At 50.6% G+C, this 13,083-nt stretch overlaps 3 protein-coding genes across 3 annotated transcripts in view; 2 read left to right on the forward strand and 1 right to left on the reverse strand.

The window, feature by feature from the left end:
* LOC310920762 (olfactory receptor 14J1-like) overlaps nucleotides 1-13,083 on the reverse strand; it is a gene marked incomplete at its 3' end in the record, with an annotated part of 1,005,486 nt that overhangs the window by 765,493 nt on the left and 226,910 nt on the right. The window lies entirely within an intron of this gene.
* LOC310920778 (olfactory receptor 14J1-like) overlaps nucleotides 1-13,083 on the forward strand; it is a gene marked incomplete at its 3' end in the record, with an annotated part of 303,434 nt that overhangs the window by 203,889 nt on the left and 86,462 nt on the right. The window lies entirely within an intron of this gene.
* LOC310920773 (olfactory receptor 14I1-like) lies at nucleotides 5,439-6,371 on the forward strand (the record flags this gene model as incomplete). The annotated part of the gene is made up of 1 exon (XM_083880828.1): nucleotides 5,439-6,371. One exon carries the CDS (start codon nucleotides 5,439-5,441, stop codon nucleotides 6,369-6,371), a length of 933 nt encoding a protein of 310 aa, XP_083736954.1.

Here is a 13,083-nt window from a genome sequence, read left to right on the forward strand (position 1 = left end):
TTCTGTAGTGTGACCATGGTCTCCTTGGTTCCACAAGCTCTTGCTGTGTCAAATTGGACCCTTGCACCCATGAGCTTTCTGTAGTGTCACCATGATTTCCTTCGATCCACAGTGTCACAATGGACAGTTGGTTCCATGGGACCCCAGAGTCACAATAAACCCCTAGTTCCATGAGGTTCCGTAGTGTCAACATTGTCTCCCTGGTCAATGAGTCCCCTTAAGTGTCACAATGGCTGCTTGGTTCTGTCACCTTCCATAGGGAAAACATTGCCCTCCTTGTTTCTGCAGTGTCATAATGAACCATTGATTCCGTGAGGTTCAGTCCTGGTTTGAAAGACAGGTGTCTGCAAGGGAAGGCTGGAGCCTCCCTTGGAACGGAGAATGTAAACTCCCTCCCTCCAAATCTTTATAATTTTTGAAATTAGGATGGGATCTCAGGAAAAAAAAAAAAAAAGAGATTAGGAACAGCAGTTCTTTACTAGCATGTATAACAAGGCAAGCAAACAACAATAACTGTGGCATTAACAACAAACAGAGCCAGGCCCCCAGTGAGCCCTTCTCGGCCGTGGGCAGTTTCCCCTTTGGTGCAGTTCCGGTCACAGCCAGCAGGGGCACTGGTGGCTCCCGGTGGGCGGGGCAGGTGCGATGATTCCCCCGCGGCTGCAGGGGGCGCTGTGGCGCGGGCTCGGGGAGCGCGCGGGAATGGCGGCTTTGTCCCAGCCGGGAGGGATGGAAGAGAGGCCTCGCTGCACAAACCCCTGGGGCTGCTGATCCCAGGGCCCTGGCAGGACTCTGGGGAGCAGCAGGCTGGAAGGGCAGGGATGAGCAGAAATCCTGGGGTGCTGGACAAGATGTATCAGACACTCTGCGGCGATAGCTGGGACTGCGGGATGTCCCAGCAGGGCAGGGGGTGCAGGGCCCAGCAGCAGGAGAAAGGCAGCTCCCAGCTGGGTTGTAGCAGTGGTGGTGAAATTCCTTTCCCCAAGCAGCAGCTTCACAATCCTCTTCCCAAAGCTGAGAGTGAGTGAGAACCCCCAACTGCCCCAGCCTCGTCATTTAGCTGCCTCTCATACTGTGGTATGTCTGGCCCTCTGAGAGCAACTCCCAAAAACCAGAGGAGTGACACCAGACACCCTCCTTCCCTGAGGTGTGGCCACCTCCCCCTGTCTCAGGCACTCAGCCATCACTGCATGTCTTAGCAACTCAATGTGAAATGATTCCACAAGTAAAAAGAAAATAAAAAGAAAGAAAAGGAAAGGAAATCCAACCACCAGCTGGTTCCTAAATGTCACTGGTCTCCTTGGTTCCATGTGGCCCTGCTGTGTCACCACAGCCCCTTGGTTCCATGAGTTTCTGTACAGTCATCAATGGTTCCTTTGTTCCAATGAGGCCCCGCTATGTCACAATGGACCCTGGGTTCCATGAAGTTCTTGAGTGTCACAAAGGCTCTTTGGTTCCATGAGGCCCCACTGTGTCACAATGGACCCTCTATTCCAGGAGGCCCTACAGAGTCACAGTGGACCCTTGGGTCCATGAGGTTCCATCATGTCACAGTGGACTTTTCATTCCATGAGTTTTTGTACTGTCAACAACAGTTTCCTTGGTTCTGTAGTGTCACAATGGCCCCTTGGTTCCATGAGCTTCTGGAGTGTAACACGGTCACCTTGATTCCATGAGGTTCTGCAGTGTCACAATAGAAACCCTTGTTCCATCAGGCCTCCAAGTTTCACAATGTTTGATTCCATGAGGCACCACAATGTCCCAATGGACCCTTGGATCTATGAGGTTCCACAGCATCCCAATGGTCACCGTGGTTCCATGAGTTTCCTTAGTGTCACAATGGTCTCCATGGTTCCCTTGGGTCCTGCTTTGTCACAATGGTCCCCTGGGTTCCAGCGAGGCTGCCAGGACAAACAGGTCTGGCTGTCTTGGCTTCCCAGGATCCACCTCTCTCCTCTTCTGCCTTTGAAACACTTGGGCTCTGTGCTTTCCTTCCAGTGGAAAAGAACCATCCTACTTATCAACACAGAAATGGCCGAATGTGGGATTCCACCTCCAAAATTCCCTATATCCAAGGGTTGCTTTCAGACAAAAGCTACCAGGACAGAGAGGTCTGGCTGGCCTTGGCCTCTGGTGTCCACCTTTCATCTGCCCCTGAAACATCAGTGTTCCATGCTTTCCTTCCTATGGAAAAGAACCATTCTTCTCCTCCAGGTGTTAATGCCCAGAAATGGTATTCTGCCTCTAAAATTCCCTATATCCAGGGAGAGGTATGGAGGCCTCAAGAACATGGCCACCATATAGGGACAAAGGAGCCCTGTGATCAGTGGAGTGGAGACTGAGGACAGGCGACCAGAGCCCTGGGAGGGATTGAAGAGTGGTTTTAGAGACGGTGGATCCTTTTGACATAGGAGAGAACAGCCAGAGAAAGAAAAACTTAATGCAAAGCGCAGCTCGGGGAGACAAGATTGAACACAAGGAGGTAAGGAATTTCTGTCCCAGGGCAGAGGTGTGCTACAAAACATATCCCCCAGAAGGAGTCTGGAGCAACCCAAGGCTCTGTGTGACCAGGCAGAGGCAGGCAGGAGGCAGAGCTGTCAGCAAAGGAAGGGCCCAGCCAGGTGGGGCAGCCGGAGGATGACGACAGCCTGCAGGGACAGAGGCGCAGGGCATGGACACCGTAGGACAGCCTGGGCTGCACAGGGCACAGGGATGGGCAGCAGCTGCAAGGCCCTGACACAGCCAACTCCTGCAGCACTTGGGCCATGGCTGCTGGGCCTGGGCCTGAGCCATGAGCAGGAGACAAGTGACCCTTGCAGCCCTGGGGCCTCATTGCCTCCTTGGCCCTGCTCAGCAGCCTGGCAGGGGCCACCCCATGGTCCTGCCCTTGGCATTGCACATCCCCACATCCCAGTGGCCTGGGAAGAGCCCTGAGCACTGAGGGAGGGACAGGATGTGCCTTGGCAGGGGCTGGGGCTCAGGCCTTGGCCCTTGGCATTCCTGAAATACATCCAGGTTTGGTCATCATCAGAAACACCTTTGCTTTGTTTGTCCCCACCTGTCATCGCTGCCTGCAGTGTTCTGCTCTAACTGGAACCTGGGGACACTTTCTCAGTGGAACCCATTAAAATTTCAAGAAACTTTGGAGTTTCACTTTACTGTAAAGTGTGCAAGAAGTTTGTTGAACACTCTCTAAGGGACTGACAAGACTCTAAACAATACCAAAGCCCCAAGAGGCCCGTTAAAGTCCTTGTGCTGTGTCTGTGCTGCTGAGCTGGGCTGGGCTCCTGGCACAGAGGCAGCTCCTGGCAACCAAGAAGAGCTACAAAAAGGCACTTCTTCTGAGAAGCAGCTTCTCTTCAAGCCCAGCAGGGCTGAGGGCACTGCCTGCAGGTGCCTGAGAGCAGTGAAGTAGACAGAAGCTCAGAGGAACTGCAGGGAAAATTCTGAGCTTCTTCATAGGGAGATCTTCACCTCTTCTGACACAGTCAGTCTGTGGCTGCAGGGATCTCCTAAAGCTGACCCAGGACAGGACTGACAGCACTGTAAGGATGGCTCTGCTGCCCTTTCTGCTTTGGGGGAGGATGTGCTCCAGAGCGGGGCTGCCCTGGGCACCGTCAGAGGGACAGGGCAGGACGGCTCCTGCTGCCAGGGACGGCTGCAGGGGCTGAGGCTGGGGCTGCAGCCAGGGCTGCCCAGGGCTGTGGTGCAGAGCAGGTGCTGCAGCCCTGAGGGCTCTTGGCCAGGCCAGGGGATGTGCCACCTGCCAGGGGCAGCTCTCAGCCTGCCTGGGAGCTCCCATGGATGTTGGAGGGGAGCTGTGGGTGCAAGGAGTGACTCCTGCCAGGGCAGGTCCTGCTGCTGTGGAGAGGGTGTTGTGTGGGCCAGGGCTGCTCAGCTTTCTCCAGCTCATACCCAGGTCCTGAGGGTATTTTTCATGAGCTCATAAAGGGCAGGGGTTTCCTGCTAGAATCTCAGCTTTTCTCAGTCTGTGCTTCCCCTTTTCCCTGCGTCAGCTGGGTGGCAATGGAAACTCAGCTGTGCAGGGCAGAGCAGGGGCTGAGGCTCTTAAACCATCACACTGAGGATTCCTGGGAACCTCAGCAAGTGCCTCCACCTCCCCAGCCTCCAGATCCATCCAGCATCACCTTTCCATGGTGCCCAGGCCTGGGGGAGCTGTTCTTTAATCCCTACAGCCCCGAGCAGCTGCAGGGCAGAGGGGCTGGCCCAGGGGCTGGGCTGGGCTCTGGCAGCACTGGCAGGGAAGGAGCCCGGGCCCATAGGAACAGCTCGGGCTGGGACAGCTCCAGCAGCAGAGCCGTGGGCAGGGAGGGAGGGAGGCAGTGCTGAGGGAAGCCCTGCTGCAGGGGACATGTGGCACCTGCCAGCCCTGCCCTGCAGGGCACACACTGCCCTGAGCAGCACAGCTCCTGTGTCCCCTCCCAGCCAGCACAGCCCTCAGCCCGGGGGCTCGGGGCCCTCAGTCCCCTCCTAGGCCGGCAGAGCTGCCCCAGAGATGAAGGGCATCTCTCCTGCCATGTGCCCATTCCCTGCTGACCATGGCCTCAGGGCCACTGTCCTGCCCTGCTGCTGCCTGGCAGGGGCTGTGCAGGGCTGGGCAGGGAAAGGCTTTTCCTTAGGGCCCAGATCTCTCTCTCCTTGCCTTGCCCTGCTGCGCCTGGCATTGCTGAGGGGCTCTCTGGGAATGGCAGTTCCAGCTGCAGGCTCAGGCCCAGCCCTTGGGCTCCTCCTGTGCAGGCTGAGCACAGCAATGGCGTGTCCCAGCTCCCTCTGCCCTGGGGAGCTCTGGGCAGAGCAGGCTGGGAATGAGTTGACTCTGCCTGACTTTGGGAAAGGCTGGAGCCACTTTGTGTGCCAGGGATCCCTCTGCTTTCAGCAGTGTCTCCTGGCTTTCCAGGGTAACACGGGAGTGGAGCTGAGAAAGGTCCAAGTCCAGGGCAGCTGGGAACAGGTCACAGGGACAGAGCAGCTCCTCTCAGTCTGCACTAAGGCTCAGAAAATCCTCCTGCCTCACTGGACTCTATTCTCCCCAGGCACAGCAGAACCTCTCATTCTGCCTCCTGCAATCCCCATCCCTTGGCCCTGGCAGATCTTGTGCCTTAGGAGGAGGCTCTTTATCCAAGTTCAAAAACCAGGACTGGCCCCTGCCCTCACTGTTCCCCTGCACTGACTGGGGCTCAGGGATCACTCCCAGGTGTCCTGCAGGTCAAGATCTGGCTCCTCACTGAACATTGGCCAGCAGCAATCAGGGCTCCAGCAACCAAAGTAAAGGAAGTCCTCTTAGACATAGACAAGGGGAAGGTGTTACTTGCAGGGAATGGTCTGTGAGAAAGGGGTTTGTCTCTGCTATGAGAAAGTTTCCCGCAAATGTCACTGCCTTTCCTCCTTCTGCAGCTTGGGATGTCCAGAGACAGCAAATGTCCAACAGCAGCTCCATCAGCCACTTCCTCCTGCTGCCATTGGCAGACACACGGCAGCTGCAGCTCCTGCACTTCTGCCTCTTCCTGGGCATCTCCCTGGCTGCCCTCCTGAGCAACGGCCTCGTCATCAGCGCCGTGGCCACCAGCCACCACCTGCACAGCCCCATGTTCTTCTTCCTGCTCCACCTGGCCCTCGCCGACCTGGGCTCCATCCTCACCACTGTCCCCAAAGCCATGCACAATTCCCTCTGGAACACCACGACCATCTCCTACTCAGGATGTGCTGCACAGGTGTTTTTCTTTCTCTTCTTTATGGGAGCAGAGCTTGCCCTGCTGACCATCATGTGCTATGACCGCTACGTGTCCATCTGCAAACCCCTGCACTACGGGACCCTCCTGGGCAGCAGAGCTTGTGCCCACATGGCAACAGCTGCCTGGGCCAGTGCCTTTCTCAATGCTCTGCTGCTGACAGCCAATACATTTTCCCTGCCCCTGTGCCATGGCAATGCCCTGGGCCAGTTCTTCTGTGAAATCCCACACATCCTCAAGCTCTCCTGCGCCAAATCCTACCTCAGAGTACTTGGGCTTCTTTCGTTTTCTATTTGTTTATGTCTTGGTTGTTTTGTGTTCATTGTTTTCTCGTATGTGCAGATCTTCAGGGCAGTGCTGAGGATCCCCTCTGAGCAGGGACGGCACAAAGCCTTTTCCACCTGCCTCCCTCACCTGGCCGTGGTCTCCCTGTTCCTCAGCACTGGCTTTTTTGCCCACCTGAAGCCTCTCTCCATCTCCTCCCCATCCCTGGATCTGGCCCTGTCAGTTCTGTACTCAGTGGTGCCTCCAGCCCTGAACCCCCTGATCTACAGCCTGAGGAACCAGGAGCTCAAGGCTGCAGTGTGGACACTGATCACTGGACGATTTCAAAAACATTAAATTGTTTGCCAATTTCTGCTTGTAATAAAAATCATCTTTGATTTCTCTTGTTTGGTTGGTTGTCTAGGCTTTTTTCCTGTGTTTTAGTTTTGCCCAAAAAGTGAGGCCATTATTTGTGCCCTTTCTTGTTTCGTTTCTCTCCACATTTTCTGTGGCCCCAGACTGTGTAAATGAGGATCTGTGCTCTCAGTAACTTTAAATGAACGAAAGGATCTCCCAGCAATGTTTTCACTTGGGTTCCCTCTTCTGTTTCCCTTCTCTGCAGCTGCAGCAGCAATGTCTGTGTGCAGAGCTGGGGGAGATCAGGGCTGGCACAGCAGCTGCGCCCAGCACCAGCAGCCCTTGGTGTTGCCAGTGCTGCTCCCATGGCCCTGCCCTGCTGCCCTCCTGGCCCTGGTGTTGCTGTAGGGCCTGAGGGCTCTCGGGGCCGGGCACAGGGCTGGGGGTGGCAGTGCCGGGGCTGCAGCAGGGACAGGCCATGGGCACTGCTGGGGCAGCGCTGACGCCTCAGGGCAGGGCCTGGGGGCTCCAGGCTCCTTGCCCAGGCTCTCTCCAGAACATGCCCAGGCCAATGCTCAGCACAGAAAAGCCCCGTGAGCAGCCCCAGGCTGGCCCTGGGCAGGCTGGGGACAAACAGCATGGCTGGGGCTCTGCAAGGGCCCTGGGGGAGATGGGAAGGAGGAGCAGAGCAGGGGCTGATCCATCCTCACTGCCCTGGACTCCCCAGGGCAATGTCCCAGAGTATCCTCATGCACCTTCCAACAACATCCTCCTTCTGCAGCCCTGGCCTCTCCCCCAGCTCACACAGGTGCAGGAACCTTGCAGGCACAGACAGGGCAGCACTGGCTCAGGAGCCCCTGTTTGCACTGCCCAGAGCAGGCCTCAGCACCCCCATGGTGTTGGTGTGGGGAGATGAACGTGAGGGAGCACAAATGCCATCAGCCTCTGGGGCCAGGAAGGGATGGGAGATGAGAGGGAAACTCCTCACTTTTGTCATGGCCTCTGAGGTGACACAGAAAGTTTGTTCCCATGAGCTGTGAGTTTCCTGTCCCACTGCAGACGTTGTTGCTCAGAGCCAGGGCTGCCTGGCAGCTACCTCCAAACTTCCCTGATAATTTCCTTTGCTTCACCTTTGCTTTTTTTCTTCTTTCCTGGTTCAGATTTATTCCTACTGCCCATCCTTGTCCCCTCCCCTGCAAACAACCCATCCCTGTTTGCCCTTTCTTCTCTGACCCCACTCCTCATTTCAGTTCATGAGCTGGCACCATGAGAACATCCTTTGGGGATCTGAATAATCCTCCAAGTGCTTCAGGAATTGTCTGCAGCATCCTGCAGTGCCTTAAGTTAAGAAATTAAAGAGTTAAGATTTTAGCTAAGGGATAGAAGCCATTTATATTGATTAGGATTTATTTTGGAAGAGTAGAGATGAAGTGGAAATATCAATAATTATTAGATGCTTAAGCTAGAGCATAGGTAATATATTACTTGTTCATTTTAGCTGTGTTGGTACAAGGAAATATGATAGATGGACCACTTAGATAATGGAAAAAACCATGACTGCACCTGGACAAAAAAACTATTTGAACCAAGCAAGAGAGCTTGGACTATGCCCAAGAGGTCATGTAGCCTGCCCACAAGATGAAGGTACAAAGGTCACTGTGAAGAAGACATCTCTGACTTCATCCTTCAAGGCCACTGACCCATTTCAAGGACCACCAACCCAATTTGAAAGAAGAATTTCACAAGTGTAAATGTCTTTGATCTCATTTTAATATGAAGCAGGGATAGGCAGGGCTGGGATTATGCATATGTATAGGCATTTGAGTAATTGAGTCAACAGGTAAGACTTTTGTAAATAAATAGAGGGCTAGAGCTTTGTGATTGGTGTGCAGGTCTTTGGGAGGCTACTCCCATGCCATCCAACATTGAATAAAGCACACAACTTTCTAACTTTAACTAGTTAGAGAGTCTTTTGTGCATGATCTTACCAATTTTATGCAAATCAATTAGCAACCATGACAGGACTGGGTTGTGTTCAGCTGTGAGAGCAGCTTGGGTCGTGGACCACTGGGGGGATATCTCTCCAGGGATATCCTGTTTCCAGGGATCTCCCTGGAGAGAGGGTTCTGCTCTCCAGCTGTTCATCCAGGGACAGACAAGGGCTGCCAGAACTCCTGAAAAAACAGTAAGTTTAAAAATTGAAAATTGTGGCCTGTAAGGTGTACCTGTGGCCAGGAGGCTGTTGGTAGGTCATGGGAGATGTCCCACACTCAGCTCAAGCCCATGTAGTCTGCTTGCAAGTTACAGTGGGATTGGTTTACAGCAGAAAGATTTGTCATGCCATAGAGGGCTCGCTAGCAGTTCAGAGCAAATTGGCTAACAGTTTGGGGCAAATCCTTGTTCATTGTTGTTATTTTATGATCTCTTGTCATTTTAAATGTGTCCTGACTGTCAGAGGGACTGTGCAAGTACTTGTTGAGACCTACCCTGGGTACGAAGGACTCGAGGTGTTCTGACCCGCGGTTCTGTCTTCAGGCGACTGACACGGCCGGGAATGAATGAAGTGAGTGGGGTGAATGCCTAAAGCCCTGCATAGCACTGCATGCTGTGTGAATATTTTATTCCTTTGTAAAGAGGCACCTCTCCGCACTGTGACTGTGGTGTGTATGTACTCCTGGTCACAGCAGATGGTATTTGCTGTAACAGCTGGTGTTTGGGCTTAAACAGAACAAAACCCGGGAGGCAACAAGGATGGCATTTGCTGTGACACTCAGTGCTTGAGTTTAAACAGTTCTCTCCTTGTAGCATTGGAGAGACTGTTCCAGTATAGTATTTTTGTAAGTTTTTTCCATGGGATTTGTGGAGTCGAGAATGCTTTTTAGACTTTGGCTTTGTGAAGTCATGCAGCTTGTGTGAGAGTGACCACGGCTTTAAGAGTTGTGGTCTATTTTTGAGGTAATATTGACATCTTGTGAAAAAAGTCATAATTGCAGCAAAATGGTAGCTATCATCTACTTGTGTCTGTGTTTTCTGATTTGTTCTGTTGAAAGTGGCAGTTGAAGCTCGAGCCTCAGCTGACAGGGTCTGGCTGTCTAGGCAGGCCCTTTTTAATGGTTTCAGCTTGAACTGGATGATTTCTTGAATGTGACAGGAGACTTGGCCTTGGTGAGACCAGAGCATGGAAGGACAGAAAGGGTGTTTTGTGGAGGATTATACTCAAGCCAAACTAAAGATAATTTGACTTTTGATTGGGAATCTCCCTTGATTGAGGGAGGACTTAGGAACTCATTGTGATGGGGATGAGAGGGAGTAATTCCTTGTTTTGTATGTAGCCTGACAATTTTTCATTGGAAACTAGACTGGCATCCAGTTTGGGTTTTTCTTTGCTGTAAGGAGTGTGAGGGGAGGTGGTACTGTGTGTCCTGTAGATGAAGACCTGCGTGCCCCAGGTGCATTCCAAAGCTGCTGTGACCTTATTACTGGGAAGCAGCAAATGCTGAGTGTGAAATAGTAAATGTAGTTTATGGAAACAGTTATTTAGTTTCTAGGATTTGGGACATGAATGTTTTTGAAGAAGATTGGGAAAAGACAAAGGAACAGTGTAAGTTTGGTAAAAGGGAGTGAAGTCCCTTTTTGTAGTGGTTTAGTTGTGATTTTTGGAATTTGAGACACAGAGGTTATGTTTGCGGATTGTTAGAGTTATAACAGGGGTGGCTTTTATATGGGAATTATTACAGGTGGTGGTTTGTGTAGGATTTGTGCAGGAAGCTATTATTGCTCTTCTGGAAATCAGCACAGAGAGTGTGCCCAGGGCCAGTGGGGACAGTGCTCTAATCAAGCTGATTGTGAACTGAAAATTTTAAAGTTGGTGTGCAGGAGGTCACACCAAGTACCCGAGCAGTGGGTTGTATGGGAAGAAAACTGGGAAAGGACTGTGAGAGACTCTGAAGTGAAGTCTGGGTGGAAGCAAGATAAGATGCAAAGAAGGAGATAATAGGAATTGGTGTAAAGTGCTAGTTTTTGTTAAGGCCTTTTGAGTGGCAACTGGTTGCAAGGAAAGGCAGTAGTAGATTGTTTGAGTTATTGGAAAGAGAGTTTTAAATATTTTTGGAAACCCAGCAAAAATAATTAGGACTGAGTGTGCTCAACTTTTTATACCCAGAGATTTTTCCAATTAAGGTAGAAGACCTGGGATAAAATAAAGAGACAATGGGAACTAATCAGAGCAAAGAGGTCCCTAAAACTTGTCCTTTAGGATGTATCCTGACAACCTGAAAAGAACTGGTGGGTTACAGTGGTACAGAAAACAAGAAGGCCCTCATTAAGTTTTGTACACAATGGTGGCCACTTTGCAGGCTGGAAAAGAGCATTAGATGGCCACCAGCTGAGACCTTAGACTATGAGATGTTGTTACAGCTGATGCTTTTCTTAAGACGAGAACAAAAGTGGGAGGAAGTGCGAAGCAGGGAAACCCTTAAAAATATGGGAAGCTGGACAGAGCAACGCAGATCCAACCAATATTAACATACCTTCTCCATTTATTCTGTCTAAATTCATAGATTATATACAGTTCGATATAGTTTACAGTTACAAATATTTTCTCATTGGTATAAAGCATAAGGAAAAATGCAAACAGACATTATTTATTTCATTCTTAAGGTGGCTAAAGTGTTCACACTACCAACTATACCTAATAATACCTAGAAAAATCTCTGTCCTTTGCTAATACCTTAACAAAATTTCTAACTGCACCACAGGCTTCACAGGCCTGAATTTGGGGCCCAGGCTGGGGTAGATCAAACCCCAAACCAAGTATAAACCATGTTCTCGTTCTCTGAGAAATTCTGCTACATGAATATGCCCAGGTGTATTGTGAAACTTGATGCATATGTAGCATTCTAGAGGTTAAAAGAGAACGTGAGTGAGCGACGGGCTGCACATGCCTTAGGGCCCTATTCCACAACGCAGCCAGCACTGAATAAATCACATACCTACTTTAAAACTCACTTTGTCTCTGAGTTTTGGAGTCTTTCCGTGTGTCATTTTTGGCAACCACAAAGGGACGTTCTCTGCCCAGCCATAGGACTGGCTGAGGGGACAGACTTCCTAAGGTGCTCCCGGGATTTTCCCTGGAGAGAATTCCACTTCTTGGGTCGCTCACTGGAGTAGACAGTGACCTCCTGAACAGCAGAGAAATGGTTTGTATTTCTTTAAAAAGGAGGCCCTGTAGAGACCACTGGTGAGCTGCCCAGAGAGGTCTGGGCACACAAGAAGGGTCTTGGTGGGTTTGATCTCAAGCAACCGCTTCGTCAGACGTGCGGCCAGTGAGAGGAACCGCTGACTGAGGAAAGGCAGCAGGGAGGGGTTTGCTGACCGTGGATTGGCCACAAGAGGTTCTGGGGGTGAATTGAGCTAATTCCTGTTTTATTGCAGCTTTTTGGTTGTGTGTGGGAGTTTTTTAGAAGTTCAGATGTGTTTCATGTTTGGTTCTGTGGGTGTCTGAAAGTTCGTGTGAGGTGACCGTGGGTTTGGGGGCTGTGCTGTATTGTTGAGGTAATACTGCCATGTTGTGTCCAAAGTCATAATTGCCTCAAACTATGGCTTATATATATATATATAGTCCTTCCTTACTGTGTGCACGAGGGAACTCTTTGAACTCTCTGCATTTTACTGTTCATATTTTCTTTTTACCGCATGTTGTTTCAGGGTTTGTTTAGTGTTTCCTGCAAGGAGGTCTGTTCTTAAGAGTTTTTGCATTCTACTTTGATGGAGTGCTTTCTATAAGAATTGTTTGTTGTGAGGTCTTTAGGATTTATTTGTTAAAGTGCTTTTTTTTTTTTTTTTTTTTTTTTTTTTTTTTTTTTTTTTTGTTACCATTTCTTGTTTTAATGCTTTCGTTGTGAATGTTGCCTTTAGGGTTTGTGTGATAGATGCTGTTCTAGGTTAGTACTGTTTGTCTTAATGTTTTTGCTGTGAGAATTGCTTTTTGTTTAGTGTCCCTTGCCATAGATGGTGCATTGGTAACAATCATTCCAATCATAGCAAGACAACTGGAAGGGGTCCCTCTCCTCAGTGGTTTGGGCTTGACCTTTGGGAGTTTGTAACCCCCGAATGTAATTAGGTGACAAGGGGGGACACCAGCAGGTTTGTTGAGAGGGACTACACAGGACCTCTGCAGGAGATCTGGTCACATTAGACTGGCAGTAGCCTGAACTAAAAGATCTGAATATCCAGAGGAACAGAAGGAGTGGGACCATCTGTTTTTGCAGGCAAGGGTGGCATCAATCGTGGATGTTGGTTAAGTGTGGATCCTGTGGAGAGCAGGGGTGTTGTTCCTTGAGTAGAAGACATAGAGCTTGTGCTCAGTGTGGGGAACACGGTGAAGAAGAGCCTGAACTAGAGATTTTTGCATATTTTTGTGGAAGATCACATGTAGTCCCAGAGATTTGGAGAGTAAAAGGAAAAGACTGAAAAAAGACTGTACAAGAGTGTAAGAAGAGATTTGTGTGGAAACAAAACAGGAGAGGAAAATAATGGGATCAGGAGAGGGAAGGAATTAAGAGGCCTTTTTAGATGAGGCATGGAGGGTTTTCAGCAATCAAAAAGAAGAGTATAAGCAAGGGATGAGAAAGTTAATGGCAGTAGTAAAAGAAGAAGGAAAAGGGAGGCAGGGACAAGAACCACCAAGGCAAGGACCACCCCAGCTGGGCAG

The sequence above is a fragment of the Zosterops lateralis genome (assembly GCF_965231275.1).
Source record: "Zosterops lateralis genome assembly, chromosome: 31".
In the NCBI taxonomy this organism is placed as follows: Eukaryota; Metazoa; Chordata; class Aves; order Passeriformes; family Zosteropidae; genus Zosterops; species Zosterops lateralis.